General features: G+C 36.4%; 1 protein-coding gene across 2 annotated transcripts; it reads right to left on the bottom strand.

The window, feature by feature from the left end:
- Window positions 1–121: 121 nt before the first annotated feature.
- LOC114359713 (epidermal retinol dehydrogenase 2-like) lies at window positions 122–16,317 on the bottom strand. 2 transcript variants are annotated; one of them, XM_028314197.1, is made up of 7 exons: window positions 16,020–16,317; window positions 5,627–5,774; window positions 2,894–3,045; window positions 1,997–2,174; window positions 1,158–1,346; window positions 531–710; window positions 122–217 (listed from the first exon to the last, which is right to left on the bottom strand). In XM_028314197.1, coding segments are annotated over exons 1-7 (930 nt in total). In that variant the 5' UTR covers window positions 16,022–16,317; the 3' UTR covers window positions 122–136. The 2 variants fall into 2 exon arrangements, with proteins under 2 accessions (XP_028169998.1, XP_028169999.1); XM_028314198.1 differs by lacking the exon at window positions 16,020–16,317 and adding an exon at window positions 7,218–7,236.
- Between the last annotated feature and the right edge of the window lie 667 nt (window positions 16,318–16,984).

The following is a 16,984-nucleotide window of genomic DNA, read 5'->3' as shown; positions in this document are numbered from 1 at the left end:
CGACGGTGACGATATACTCAGTACAAAATACCCTAGTTTCTACAGTGATACCAGCCGGACAACTAGGTATTTAATCTAGATTAATAATAGGTTGTCAGTTTGTCATTTTTATTTATATCTAAACTACCTTCAGGATCTAGTCGTGAGGATCCAGGCCAGTGGCGACGAAGTCATTCATGGCCAGACCAGCCTTGTAGGGCAGCAAACGGAAGATGAACTGAAAAAAAAAAACAATATTTTGAAAGAAATTTACAACTAGGTACACTTTCCATCACACTTAGCTAGGCGCAGACCACCGATTTTTAGTTGGCCGATAGTTGTGCCCGATTTTAAATTGTATGAAGAATCGGCCAAATCGAATCGGTATAATGTGCGCACTTCCATACATGCCCATACTGATCAACTGCCCGACTAAACTATCGGCCGACGAAAAATCGATGGTCTGCGCCTAGGCTTAACATGCAACTCGCTAATATTACTTAGCTTTATTCCAAGACCAACCTATAAAATATGATAACTTTCACACTCACCCTATTAGCGTAATAGAGATCAGTAGGAACGGAGATCTCTGTCAGTTCCCGCCTGATGGCGTCCACAATCAGATCGGCAGCGAATTCCTTCTCCACCATATTGAGCTTGGCGAAGCGAGCTCGGGGGTTGTGGCACAGACCCGTGTTCACCATGGTAGGGTAGATTGTGGTGAACTTGATCTGGGGAATAGACAAGATTTGTTAGGATACGATGATGAAGAAATGGTAAGTGCAAATAGTTTGCAATCAACAGATTAGACAAATATGAGCCCTGTCAGGTATATTCGAACCTAAGGATAGTGCAAGTTACGAAACAATTTGCTCATCATACCTGGAATAACAAAGATCTTTAACGCCATATTATCATAGAAACCTTATTGTTGATCTATGACCATTATTTTAATCGGTTGTATCTACGAGAAGAAAATTTGATGGAGGGTTACGTCCAGCATCCGGATCAAGTAACTTCTCTTATTCGTCTTACTCATATTCATAGTTACATAAAAAACCTCCAAGTAGTTACTTAGTAGTAAGTTAAGTAAACCTCTCTAGCAAAAGCTGGATGCTAATATCGAATGGAGACCTATCAGGCCGCTATGATAGGAACGACCAGCAGTTGAAACTTACCCCATCCGAAGCCCTAGTCTTGTCCTCATGGAGCTCCATAGCCAGTGCCTCCATGATACCCCGGACGGCAAACTTGGTGCCGCAGTAAGGCACGATGTTACGGAGGCCCATCAGCCCAGCCATGGACGACATGACCACGAGATGGCCTTTGTTGTTCTCCAACATAGTGGGAAGGAAGGCTTGTATGGTCTGAAAGGTTTGAAGAATATCAGTAATGTATTAGCTAGTTCATTTAGTGTGTCATTTAAAAGGCGATTGAATCAACAACCTAATCAACTACAGTTCATTGTAGGTATTTGACATTGTGCCCCACCCCACCAGTTGACTAGTGTGAAGAGTGTGACCAAACTCTATTTGTCTCTGGTTTAAACAGTCATGTTCCTGCAGTGCATGGAGACTAAACAACTTCGTGATGATGATGATGATGATGATGATGATGATGATGATGATGATGATGATGATGATGATGATGATGATGATGATGATGATGATGATGACTAACAAAGATGTACCATTGGTAATACTGCAGTTTATACTTCTACAGGAAAGTGGAAGTACCACAGAGCATGGCATCTCCGCGCTGCCCGTTAGCGGCGATTCCTTGCTCTGTGGTACTGTGTGTGGAAGTACCAACTATCAAGTTTGGGAAAAGATTTCACAATGTATAACAACATACTTAGGCTGGGTTGCACCATCTTACTTTAACTGTGACAAACGTCAAAAATCTGTCAAACTCCATACAAAAATCACCGGTTATCGTCATAGTTACCGTCAAAATTAGGTGGTGCAACCTTCCCTTATAATGGTCAAGATATTTGCGCTGATAAACTGAGTCTCACCCATAGAACTCCATGGACGTTAACGTCATACATCGACCGGATTTCTTTCTCGGAGTGCCTGAGAAGAGGCTTGCAGGGCATGATACCGGCGTTGTTGAGGAGGATGGTCACATCCCCGACCTCTTTCTGGACCTTCTCTGCCAGTTTGAAGACAGCGTCACGGTTCGTGATGTCGCATCTGTAATCAATCGTTTAGTATTAAGTTATAGCAAATTTATTTAAAAACACAACGTTACTGTGTATAGGTACATGAATTGCATATTCAGAAATGAGTACCTATGTTGTTTCTAGGCATAATAGTTTTTAACTGTCTTCATTATGATTTTTTCATTCCTTGGACTGTCAAGTGAATACAATACTAGGGGGCTTTATGACAAAAAGTTAAACAGGCGTTGAACACTTCTTTAAAGGCCGTAGCACATTTATCAAGCCGAAAAGGGTCGTAACCGTATCAACTCGAGGCGGTCAGTAGATTTGTTGTTTTATCCGCACCGTAACGAAAACGCCTCACCTCTCGATTGACAGCGCGCGAAAGGTGATGACAGCTCGCAAAAGGGTGTTGATCCCTTTCAGAGTTCATTATTCTTCTATTATGACCTTTATTTGACATTTAGTAGGTATGGAAATGTCTTTCTAATAACACAAATCTATACTAATGCTGAAGAGTTTGTTTGTTTACTTGAACGCGCTAATCTCCGGAACTACTGGTCCGATTTGAAAAATTCTTTCAGTGTTAGATATCCCATTTATCGAGGAAGGCTATACAACATCACGCTACGATCAAAAGGAGCAGAGCAATAATGAAAAATGTTGCGAAAACGGGTTTTCACGCGTACAAAGTCGCGGGCACAGCTAGTGCATAAATACGCAGGAAAAATCTAAGTTGTAAAGACTCACTGATAATGGAAAGCCTTCCCCTTCTCTGCCTTGATCATCTTGGCGGTCTCCTCATTGGAGGCAGGGTTGACATCCACACAGACCACCGTCGCGCCGAGCCGGCCGAACCGCAGCGCCACCTCGCGGCCCATGCCATGACCGGCTCCGGTGATCTGGGGGAATGATAACCAAATGATTCATCATCATCATCACCACCCTTTAAGGAAAAGGACGTCTACTGCTGAATAAGTGAGGAGTTCCAAACCATAACGTTATGAGTGACAGAAAATGAAATTTGAGGGGACACGAAAACTGTGCTTTTTATTTTTCAATTAAAAAATATTTGTTCCCTTCTAGGTCCTCCTAATTTTCTGGTTTTGGCACCCCTCATTCCTATGATTTCCAAATTGTCCGGTTGTACCGGCCTGCTGCATCCAGCGCCCTCCTGCTACCTTTATTGAAGTCGTCTGTCCACATTGTGGAGTAACTATTTTAATTAACTTACGCTGAGTTGTACCGTCATTATGTTAACTTTAACAAAGTCAAAAATCTGTCATATACCATACAAAAACACCGGTTATTGTTATTTTTTAAATAGTTACGGTTTCATGGTTCGATTTAAAGGAGATAAAATATTCATTAAAATTTACGGACTGCTGGTCATTATAATGAACGAAAATATTTGTAATTATTATTTACTAGCTTTCCGCCCGCGGCTTCGCCCGCGTGGAATTTTGTCTGTCACAGAAAAACTTTATCGCGCGCGTCCCTGTTTCAAAAACCGGGATAAAAACTATCCTATGTTCTTTCCCGGGACTCAAACTATCTCTATGCCAAATTTCATCAAAATCGGTTGCGAGGTTTAAGCGGGAAAGCGTAACAGACAGACAGACAGACAGACAGACAGACAGAGTTACTTTCGCATTTATAATATTAGTTGGGATAATATGTTTTTGTCATCAAGAAAGGTATAGAGCAGTATTAGATTTCAATACACATCCAATGAAAGAAGGGAGGAATAACTGAGGAACTGACTTCTCTCAATTAAAAAAGAGGAATAGATCTATGTAAGTATCTGACTTTATAAACGCCTTCCAGTCCAGGCATAAGCGTCAAATCAAATCAAATACCATAAAATCTACGTTTCATTACGCATGTGATTAGATAGCAATTTCACTAGCTAGATTACTGTGAAAACTTGCGTTTTCATGTAATCGGTGGTATGTGCTTATTACCTGAGATAATGAATTCTAATTATCTTTAATGAGCAAAGGTCGTGGACTTTAACCACTGACTGCACTGCCTTAGTTACTGTTTATCTTTGTAACCTAACTATCCTATTGGCGTTTGCTCTGCTACTAGATCAGGGTTTCTCAAACTTACGGCTCCACGAACCCCTGTTAGTTGTCAGGTGACAACGAACCCCATAACTAGCTAACTAGCACCTTCAAATAAAATAATAAAATTGACTATTGAAGAAAATAATGTTTTAATTTCAATAAAAAGTACCATTTAAAGTGCCAAAGAAAGGTGTGTTTGTTTCGTTTCGCAAATGGGGTAAATTTTGGACAATTTTATCCGTAATTTCTAAGCTGCCACCATTACGTAAATCTTGTCGTGAATCCCCTGCTGTCGAATGGTGAACCCCTAGGGGTTCGCGTACCCCATTTTGGGAAACCCTGTACTATATGATAACTTCTTGGCCGAAGGTGGCCTATGTTTAGGTGATATTAATAGGCAAGTAACTAAGTTCCCGAAAACTTTAATCCGGGCCTCTTCAAGGCGAGAGTGAATAAGCACTTACAGGGCAGATATGTACCATCCTAGACTGCATCCCACTTAACATCAGGTGCGATTGTGGTCAAATACCTGCCTTGTTATGCATAAAAAATAAATTAAAAAAAGTAGGTATTCTATTTACTGATTTAATTTCATAGGTATTATAATAAATAAGGGGTGTAAAGAATAGCTTACCGCCCAAACATTTCAGTAAACACTTTTTACGTCAGTTAGTTAATTAGTTCCTCCCATGCCTACATAGGTACGATACTTAGTAATAAAATTTAATGAAAACTAGTAGGTAAGTTAATTTGCTTGTATGTCTACACATGCAAATTAAGGTTTTCTGCTGTCATAAGCCAGACATGTTTGTAAGTTCATGTAAAACTGTACGTAAATAAACACGTGTATAGGAGTTCTACTAATTCATTTAACTTAATAAGGTTTTAACAATTAAATTAAAAATTTGCACGTGACTGTACTTATTTTGACATGCCTAATTAATAAAATTTAATTAAAATAAATTAAATTTTCGATAAGTATAAAATAAATTATTTTAAAGTAAACTCAAGATTTGTACCAAGAAGATGAGTTGTTGTCATGAGTTTAAAAACTTTGTTTTTAACCAACTTTAAAAAGGAGGAGGTTCTCAACTCGTCTGTACTTAGGTAGGTACATTTACAGTCGTTTTGATTTTTGACTGGGTAATGATATCGAAATTCTATTTAGTCCGTCAGATAGATAATAAAAAATATTGGATACGTATTTTTTTCTATAATAATTACGTTTAAATTGAATTGAAATGTCGCGTGACGTCACTTCTAAGTAAAAATCTACATAGGCGTGACGTTACGCGCCATTTCAACTCGATGTAGCACTGTTATTTTTCATAAAAGAAAATAAAAAATACGAGTCTAATATTATTACTGTACATTATCCACTCCGGTCGCACCCAATTTATGAAAGAAAACTTACGAATATAATGTCCTCGGTGACATCTTTAGGCTCTGGCGGGATGAAGAACAGGTAGATGGCCTTCAATGTCTCATAGTTCATCACAATGAGAGTCCAGACGAACTCCAGCACCAGCCTCACGGCTACGATCACCAACGGCTCCTCTGCCCTGGGGAAGAATGCAATATTTTCATTAAAATACTCATTCACATCAAGGTTCTGGAGTGGAGGAAGCGTCCCGGAAAACGCAGCGTGGGAATTCCACTCACAGGGTGGACCGACGACATCATAAATGTAGCAGGAAAGCGCTGGACGCAGGCCGCTACCAACCGGGCAACATGGAAAGCATTGGGGGAGGCCTATGTTCAGCACTTCAGCAGTGGACATTCTATCTGAGATGACGACTCATTAACATTATGATGGTAAAAAAAAATCAAATTCAAAATACGTTTATTGTCATCCACAGGTTAAATGTAAACAGATAAACCTATATAGGTTGTCAAATTTTAATGGGTGTAGATCGGCTGCGTTTCGCCTTGAAGGCATACAATAGTGCCTAATTCTAGGGTTAAAGTTTAGACTGAAGGCTAGGTGCAAACATAATTTACTTATTCAACATCTTTGTATACTTTTTTATACAAGATTTGAGCTAAACAAGTAGATAGGTACTTAGTTTAAAATATTATTAAGTAGATACTTAATTATATTATTTCTATAACTATAGTAACAAAAAAAATATCCTGTCAGATATCAGGTGTATCTATCAGGTTTGAAATAATTTATTATGAAGATATTTTTCAATTAACAAAATAAAATCTAACATCTAGGGAGGCGATGGTTTTCGTGGATTATAGAAATATTTTTTTCTGTGTGGTCGTAGACTAACTTATCTTTTATCTCAAAAATAGGGTAAAATAGCGAAGAAGCGAGCCATGAAATGTTGATTGAAACGCACAATATCATGTAAGGTTATAAAAACAAGTTTTTGCCTCTGGAAATAAATATTTAAGGTAACTTAATCCTTGCAGCCGTTGTAAAAAATACGAATTAATTATTATTCTTATGTCATAATCTTTACAACTTATTGAAGTATTTAACTAATGGAATATTTTGCTTAGTTTAGACATTTATTGAATGTATTGTATTCATTTCCTAGAATCACTAATTAGTTGTCATGTTTTTGTTTAGTTAAATATGAATATTAGTTCTTCAAGATATTATACTAAACTTTGGTTGATATAATTATCTACAACTTAATGCAATAATTTTGAATACTTAAGGGTAAATGATTTCAAAAATGCTGTCTTTGCATCTGCGATTTAATGATTTATAGCTCTTATAAGCAATAACTACTGAATGGATTTTGATGAAACTTAACAATGCTAGAGTTTATACATAGAATATAATATAAACCATCATTAGTACGGGCGGCTACTTTTTATGAATATTTACGTTAGTTAGTGCCTCATAAAATCAGCAAAAATAACTACAGCGTGATTATAAGGTAATTGCGGTGTTACATTGACAATAATATCTTTCGATTTCATAACTTTTTAGTGCGTACTTGGGAGCACTACTGCTACCTTGACCTAGTTCACAACTATTTACCTACATTTTATGTCACTGATCACCGACTGAAACTCACAGTGCGTCCTTCCCGTCACTTCAGTGGCGACTGAGCAATCTAGTATGAACACAATGATTAAATCTGTAACTGGCCCTCTGCCAATGTTTGCAATTCGAACAAACATGTTATCTTATTCATTCATCTAATCATCTGTAGGCTTTCAAGGCTATGAAAATTCATGAAAAATCATACAATGTTTTTTGTCTTTATACAGCAGCAGAAGGCAGGGTTTGACCACAATCACACCTGATGTTGAGTATAGGGCGGTACACCGTTTCGTTTCAGCCAAATGACCACAGCTGGACAAAGGCCTCCCCCAAGGATTTCCATAACGAGAACGACCGACCCTGCGCCACCCGCATTCAGGCATACATATTATCTGCCCAGTAAATTCGCTCGCTCCTTGAAGAGGCCCAGATCATAGTGTTCGGGAAAGTTAAAAAAGTGAAATTCCAGTCCCTAGCTGTTCGTATTATAAGAGTTAACGAAACGCTTATTTTCGGCAGCTGACATTTAATTAAATACTACTTTTACATGTCCCATAGCATTATGTACACAAGTGTACAACCTTTATAAATGTCACCTACACTAAAGTACATACACGTGCCCCACTATACTACACGAATAGATAGACCTATCCAGTTTATCTAATCATAATTAATTAAAATAATTAATTATTACGTAAGTTACGTGTTAGATTATATTACTTATTACTCGTACTAGTTGCTAACAGAAAAGATAAAAAAAAAACAGTAACTAACTTTAATTAAATCTATTGTTTGCCTTCTTCATGCAGACTAAGTAAGTATTAATAATATACAATAACTAGCGGCCGCCCGCGACTTCGTACGCGTGAATCCCGTTTTTCCCGCTAATTCCCGTTCCCGAGGGAATTTCGGTAATTCCTTTCTTAGTGCACCTCTACGGTACCTAAGCTACGTCCCTTCCAAATTTCAAGTGCCTACGTTTAGCCGTTTAGGCTGTGCGTTGATCTGTCAGTCAGTCAGTCAGTTTCTCCTTTTATATATTTAGATATTAATAATATACAATAACTAGCGGCCGCCCGCGACTTCGTACGCGTGAATCCCGTTTTTCCCGCTAATTCCCGTTCCCGAGGGAATTTCGGTAATTCCTTTCTTAGTGCACCTCTACGGTACCTAAGCTACGTCCCTTCCAAATTTCAAGTGCCTACGTTTAGCCGTTTAGGCTGTGCGTTGATCTGTCAGTCAGTCAGTCAGTTTCTCCTTTTATATATTTAGATACTGCGTCCTTAGGAAGGTTATGAATGACACTGTAAAACTGAAGAGTTTGTTTATATGTCTGAACGCGCTTCAAAAAATATTTGTGTTGGATAGCCTATTTATCGAGGAAGACTAAGGCTATCACGCTACGAATGCTACGATTAATAGGAGCAGATATAACCCAATAAAGGGTTAGTAGTAGTTTCGCACGATTTTCCTTCGCAATAATGTGCGAAACGTCCCCTTTCAAAAAAATTTTTTTTTAGTAGGTACGTTTCGCCCGGATTTATCAAAAGTATTGAGAACTAGTAATCGCATACTAATAGTTCAAAAAAGAGTCGGTTCGCATGCGATTTTAATACTTTTAGTACATCCGGGCGAAACGCCTACTAAAAAAAATATTTTTGAAAGGGGACGTTTCGCACATTCGTGCGAAGGAACATCGTGTGAAACTACTACTAATCCATAATAAAAAATGTTCTAAAAATGGGAAAAAATATCCAAACTATATATTTTCACGCGTACGAAGTCGCGTTCACAGTTAGTTACTGACCTTCATTCAATTAAGTAGCCCCTGAAATTAAAGTTTATCTATAAGGTGTGTGTATTTCAGGTGCCATTGAATCAGTTTTTAGGTTATCAGTATTTTGTGACCTTGATAATGCACACCTTGCGGTTATAAACTAGTTTATTATAATAAATAAATTATTAAATAATTCCTTCACGAAGATGTAAGTATTGCGAAAAAAACACATTTATGCTGTTTATGAACTTGAGTAGTTCGAAGAAGCTGGTGAGAAAATCCACTCATTCTATTCTACGTCGTTAATCTTCCTTAAGTACCTAACTAAAATTTTACACCAAGATATTGGTTTCAAAAAGCTGGAGGAATTCACGAATGTACTTAAAGAATATAACTTTCTACATACTTACCTACTTATTTATCTATTAAAGTACCTAAGTTAGACATAATTAAACNTGTTTGGGATATTCACCCAGGTATGTTCTTTCTTTAAAGGTACTTACTCGTATGTAGTAAATTGTAACTGTTTTCATTATGATTTTTTCAGGCCTTGGACTGTCAAGTGAATACAATACTAGGGGGATTTATGACAAAAAGTTAAACAGGCGTTGAGAACACTTCTTTAAAGGCCGTAGCACATTTATCAACCCGGAAGTGGATCGCAACCGTATCAACTCGAAGCGGTCAGTATTCTTTGTTGTTTTATCCGCACCGTAACGTAAACGCCTCACCTCTCGAATGACAGCGCGCGAAATGCGATGACAGCGCGCGAAAGGCGATGACAGCTCGAAAAAGGGTGTTGACCCCTTTCCGAGTTCATACTAAATGTCAAATGAAGGTCATAGTAGATATGACCTTCATTTGACATTTAGTAGGTATGGAAATGTCTTTCTAATAAAACAAATCTATAATAATGATGAAGAGTTTGTTTGTTTGTTTACTTGAACGCGCTAATCTCCGGAACTACGTGGGACNCCCTAGTACTGGTCCGCTTTGAAAAAAATTTCAGTGTTAGATAGCCCATGTATCGAGGAAGGCTATAGGCTATACAACATCACGCTACGATCAAAAGGAGCAGAGCAATAATGAAAAATGTTGCGAAAACGGGTTTTCACGCGTACAAAGTCGCGGGCACAGCTAGTGCATAAATACGCAGGAAAAATCTAAGTGGTAAAGACTCACTGATAATGGAAAGCCTTCCCCTTCTCTGCCTTGATCATCTTGGCGGTCTCCTCATTGGAGGCAGGGTTGACATCCACACAGACCACCGTCGCGCCGAGCCGGCCGAACCGCAGCGCCACCTCGCGGCCCATGCCATGACCGGCTCCTGTGATCTGGGGGGATAACCAAATGATTCATCATCTTCATCATCACCCTTTAAAGAAAAGGACGTCTACTGCTGAATAAGTGAGGAGTTCCAAACCATAACGTTATGAGTGACAGAAAATGAAATTTGGGGGGACACGAAAACTGTGCTTTTTATTTTTCAATTAAAAATATTTGTTCCCTTCTAGGTCCTCCTAATTTTCTGGTTTTGGCACCCCTCATTCCTATGATTTCCAAATTGTCCGGTTGTACCGGCCTGCTGCATCCAGCGCCCTCCTGCTACCTTTATTGAAGTCGTCTGTCCACATTGTGGAGTAATTTAATTAACTTACGCTGAGTTGTACCGTCATTATGTTAACTTTAACAAAGTCAAAAATCTGTCATATACCATACAAAAACACCGGTTATTGTTATTTTTTAAATAGTTACGGTTTCATGGTTCGATTTAAAGGAGATAAAATATTCATTAAAATTTACGGACTGCTGGTCACTATAATGAATGAAAATATTTGTAATTATTATTTATAATATGTTTTTGTCATCTAGAAAGGTATAGAGCAGTATTAGATTTCAATACACATCCAATGAAAGAAGGGAGGAATAACTGAGGAACTGCCTTCTCTCAATTAAAAAAGAGGAATAGATCTAGGTATGTATCTGACTTTATAAACGCCTTCTAGTCCAGGCATAAGCGTCAAATCAAATCAAATACCATAAAATCTACGTTTCATTACGCATGTGATTAGATAGCAATTTCACTAGCTAGATTACTGTGAAAACTTGCGTTTTCATGTAATCGGTGGTATGTGCTTATTACCTGAGATAATGAATTCTAATTATCTTTAATGAGCAAAGGTCGTGGACTTTAACCACTGACTGCACTGCCTTAGTTACTGTTTATCTTTGTAACCTAACTATCCTATTGGCGTTTGCTCTGCTACTAGATCAGGGTTTCTCAAACTTACGGCTCCACGAACCCCTGTTAGTTGTCAGGTGACAACGAACCCCATAACTAGCTAACTAACACCTTCAAATAAAATAATAAAATTGACTATTGAAGAAAATAATGTTTTAATTTCAATAAAAAGTACCATTTAAAGTGCCAAAGAAAGGTGTGTTTGTTTCTTTTCGCAAATGGAGTAAATTTTGGACAATTTTATCCGTAATTTCGAAGCTGCCACCATTACGTAAATCTTGTCGTGAATCCCCTGCTGTCGAATGGTGAACCCCTAGGGGTTCGCGTACCCCATTTTGGGTAACCCTGAACTAGATGATAACTTCTTGGCCGAAGGTGGCCTATGTTTAGGTGATATTAATAGGCAAGTAACTAAGTAGGTATTATATTTACTGATTAAATTTCATAGGTATTATAATAAATAAGGGGTGTAAAGAATAGCTTAGCGCCCAAACATTTCAGTAAACACTTTTTACGTCAGTTAGTTAATTAGTTCCTCCCATACCTACATAGGTACGATACTAGTAATAAAATTTAATGAATACTAGTAGGTAAGTTAATTTGCTTGTATGTCTACACATGCAAATTAAGGTTTTCTGTTGTCATAAGCCAGAAAAACATGTAAGTTCATGTAAAACTGTATATAAACACGTGTATAGGCACTAGCCTACTAAATTCCACTTAAGAAGGTTCAAACAATTAAATTAAAAATTTGCACGTGACTGTAACCTGCCTAATAAATTAAATTTAATTAGGTAATTAAATTAAATTAAATTAAATTTTCAATAAGTATAAAATTACGATATTTTAAAGTAGACTCAAGATTTGTACCAAGAAGTTGAGTTGTTGTGTTGATGAGTTTAAAAACTTTGTTTTTTACCAACTTAAAAAGGAGGAGGTTCTCAAGTCGTCTGTACCTATGTTTTGATTTTTGACTGGGTAATGAAATCGAAATTCTATTTAGTCCGTTAGACAGATAATAAAAAAATATTGGACACGTATTTTTTTTTATAATTGAATAATTACAGTATTATATTGAGTTGAAATGTCGCGTGACGTCACTTCTAAGTAAAAATCTACATAGGCGTGACGTTACACGCCATTTCAACTCGATGTAGCACTGGTATCTTTCATAAAAGAAAATAAAAAATACGAGTCCAATATTATTACTTCTGTACATTATCCACTCGCACCCAATTTATGAGAGAAAACTTACGAATATAATGTCTTCGGTGACATCTTTAGGCTCTGGCGGGATGAAGAACAGATAGATGGCCTTCAAGGTCTCATAGTTCATCACAATGAGAGTCCAGACGAACTCCAGCACCAGCCTCACGGCTACGATCACCAACGGCTCCTCTGCCCTGTGTAAGAATGTAATATTTTCATTAAAATACTCATTCACATCAAGGTTCTGGAGTGGAGGAAGCGTCCTGGAAAACGCAGCGTGGAAATTCCCACAGGGTGGACCGACGACATCATAAAGGTAGCAGGAAAGCGCTGGACGCAGGCCGCTACCAAGCGGGCAACATGGAAAGCATTGGGAGGCCTATGTTCAGCAGTGGACGACCTATGGCTGAGATGACGACTCATTCACATTATGATGGTAGAAAAAATTACAAATTCAAAATACGTTTATTGTCATCCACAGGTTAAATGTAAACAGATAAACCTACTTAAGTTGTCAAATTTTAATGGGTGTAGATCGGCTGCGTTTCGCCTTGAAGGCATACAATAGCGCACAATTCTAGGGTTAAAGTTTAGACTGAAGAAGGCTAGGTGCAAACATAATTATTCAACATTTTTGAATACTTTTTTCTACAAGATTTGAGCTAAACAAGGAGGTAGGTACTTAGTTTAAAATATTATTAAGTAGATACTTAATTATATTATTTCTATAACTATAGTAACAAAAAATATCCTATCAGATATCAGGTGTATCTATCAGGTTTGAAATAATTTATTATGAAGATATTTTTCAATTAGGTACCAAAAAAAAATCTAACATGTAGGGAGGCGATGGTTTTCGTGGATTATAGATTTTTTTCTGTGTGGTCGTAGACTAACTTTCTTTTATCTCAAAAATAGGGTAAAATAGCGAATGAAATCTCTTGTGTGTGCCATAAAATTTTGAAACGCACAATTTCCTGTAAGGTTATAAAAAACAAGTTTTTGCCTCTGGCCATAAATATTTCATGTAACAAAATCCTTGCAGTCCCAGACTAGTTGTAAAAAATACGAATTAATTATTATTGTTATCTCATTATCATTACAACTTATTTCAGTGTTTAGCTTCAGTATTTAACTCATGGAATATTTTGCTTAATTTAGACATTTATTGAATTCATTGTATTCATTTCCTAGAATCACTAATTAGTTGTCATGTTTTTGTTTAGTTAAAAATGAATATTTGTTCTTCAAGATATGAATTATTATTAATTCATACTAAACTTTGGTTGATATAATTATCTCCATAATGCAATAATTTTGAATACCTAAGGGAGTAAATGCTGTCTTTGCATCTGCGATTTAATAATTTGTAGCAATAACTACTGAATGAATTTGATGAAAATTAACAATGCTAGAGTTTACACATCAGAATAGAATATTAACCATCATTAGTACTAGTTGCTTAACAGGAAGCTCCAAAAACTTGTAACTGAACTAGGCTAAGTTAAAGAAATAAACGAATAATATTAAAAAATAATAATAATATTAGTACGGGTGGCTTCTTTTTATGGATATTTACGATTGTAAAGCTGTGAGCAGGAGGTAGTGTCTCATAAAATCAGCAAAAATACCTACAGCGTGATTATAAGGTAATTGCGATGTTACATTGACAAGAATATCTTTCAATTTCATAACTTTTTAGTGCTCCCAAGTACGTACTGTTACCTTGACCTAGTTCACAACTATTTACCTACATTTTGTCACTGATCACCGACTGAAACTCACAGTGCGTCCTTCCCGTCACTTCAGTGGCGACTGAGCAATCTAGTATGAACACAATGATTAAATCTGTAACTGGCCCTCTGCCAATGTAGTTTGCAATTCGAACAAACATGTTATCTCATTCATTGATCTAATCATCTGTACAGCCTTTCAAGGCTATGAAAATTCATGAAAAATCATACAATGTTTTTTGTCTTTATGTAGGCAGAAGGCAGGGTTTGACCACAATAACACCTGATGTTGAGCATAGGTGCAGTCTAGGGCGGTACATCGTTTCGTTTCAGCCAAATGACCACAGCTGGACAAAAGCCTCCCCCAAGGATTTCCACAACATCTAGGCATACAGACCTGCCCAGTAAATTCGCTCTCGGATATCGAAAAAAGAGGCCCAGATCATAGTGTTAGGGAAATATATCAGCAGTGAAATTGCAGTCCCTAGCTGTTCATATTATAAAAGAGTTAACGAAACGCTTATTTTCGGCAGCTGGAATTTAATTAAATACTACTTTTACATGTCCCATAGCATTATGTACACAAGTGTACAACCTTTATAAATGTCACCTACACTAAAGTACATACACGTGCCCTACTATACTACACGAATAGATAGACCTATCCTGTTTATCTAATCATAATTATTATTAATGAAAATAATTAATTATTACGTAAATAACGTGTTAGATTATCGAGTAATTTACTCGTACTAGTTGCTAACAGAAAAGATTAAAAAACAGTAACTAGTTTAAACCTTAATTAAATCTAATGTTTGCCTTTTTCATGCAGACTAAGTATTAATAATATACAATAACATCGCGTCCTTAGGAAGGTTATGAATTACACTGTTAAAACTGAAGTTTGTTTGTATGGCTGAATGCACTTGAAAATATATGTTTGTGTTGGATAGCCCATTTATCGAGGAAGACTTTATTCTTAGTAATGCTACAATTAATAGGAGCATATAATAAAAAATGTTTCAAAAATGAAAAAAATATCCAAACTATTTTCATAGTTAGTTACTGACCTTCATTCAATTAAGTAGCCCCTGAAATTAAAGTTTATCTATGGTGTGTGTATTTCAGGTGCCATTGAACCAGTTTTTAGGTTATCAGTATTTTGTGGCCTTGATAATGCACACCTTGCGGTTATAAACTAGTTTATTATAATAAATAAATAATTAAATAATTCCTTCAGGAAGATGTAAGTATTGCGAAAAAAACACTTGTTGCTTTAGTCACCTTAAAGACTTTTGGGATTATGTAGCGAACTCATTTATGCTGTTTATGAACTTGAGTAGTTCGAAGAAGCTGGTGAGGACATCTACTCATTCTACTACGTCTTTAATCTTCCATAAGTAACTAAAATATTACAACAAGATCAAAAAGCTGGAGGAATTCACGAAAACATAAAGAATAAGAACTTTATACTTATTTATCCATTAAGTAACTATGTAGACATAATTAAAGTTCGATACTTTCATGTCCCATCAGAATATCTTTTTCTTGACCGTGAATTTCAAGGATGGATAATAATACTAAACTACTACATTATAAACAAGTGAAATGAGGCATCAATCTATTGTTTCTTATCTCAATATAAAATCGATTGCTGTTGTAGGTACCGGCCGGCGCATTAGATAAACAATAAATTCCGATTTTTGCAATAGCAATCTACGATTTACTTATGTATTTACCTTTATTTAATTTTAGCTATTCCCTCTAACCTGTCTCTCAGTCTTAGCTAAATTGAAGTCAGTAGCTATTTAATGAAATTATGCTAAATTGAATACTCACATGTTTATTCAAGTAAGCACAACGCCACAATCCCTCACAAACTGCCTTAGGGTATCCAGCCAGTTCGTATATAATCAACACAGGTACGATAACAGATTGATAACAAAAACGCTTGCAGATTATTTCAGGTAAGTACAGGTAATGAAACTTTGAACCCGAAACATCGATGTTATATCCACTCAGAGACGAAACGCAAAATCTACCAAATTATAAACAATTAAGTAAAATTGTTTTGTGTAAGTTTTCACGAATACAATTGGAGAACTAAAACCTACTAATGAATATTGATAAGATATAACAAGACAGCACTTCACAAGGATGTTGCTTGTACTCGTAAGGTATTTTCAATATGACTGCACAAGCCAGAAAGATAAAAGATGCACTATACCTACTTGTGACTGGGTATAGCATTGAGATAATGCCATGATAATATCAGTGTTTGTTTTATACATACACTCATTATACAACACAATTTTAATATCCATAGCCATTATCTCAGATGATTATCTAGAACACAAATAGCTATAGAATTANGTTTAATCATTAATTATTTTAATAGAATCACTCAATATTCAATTTTTAATCCGTTGACTTTAGTTATAAAAAATAGTGATAATATAAATAATAACAAATATTAGTAGTAGTCGACTCTGCGTCATTCGTTTATTATTACACCCACGTTATCTTGTTTCGGATATTCATATTCGAAAAATCTTCACCTACCCACATGATAGGACACAACGTTTAACCTTGATGACAGGTGTTTTTTTTACACAATATGTACCTATGTACAAATGTGTGTAGGTACCTACATATCTACCAGGTGAATGTATTTATGTTTGTTAAAAGATATTATTTATGCCTTTTCTCGCACAACAACACGATTTTATTAACCTTTCTGTAATTAAACATAGGATTTTTTTATGAAAAAAGTACCTACTGTTTATTTTTGTTTATTGTCTAGT

The sequence above is a fragment of the Ostrinia furnacalis genome, unplaced genomic scaffold (assembly GCF_004193835.3).
Source record: "Ostrinia furnacalis isolate ACB-3 unplaced genomic scaffold, ASM419383v2 OfSCF4626, whole genome shotgun sequence".
Lineage (NCBI taxonomy): Eukaryota > Metazoa > Arthropoda > Insecta > Lepidoptera > Crambidae > Ostrinia > Ostrinia furnacalis.
This window is presented reverse-complemented; position numbering and strand designations above follow the sequence as displayed.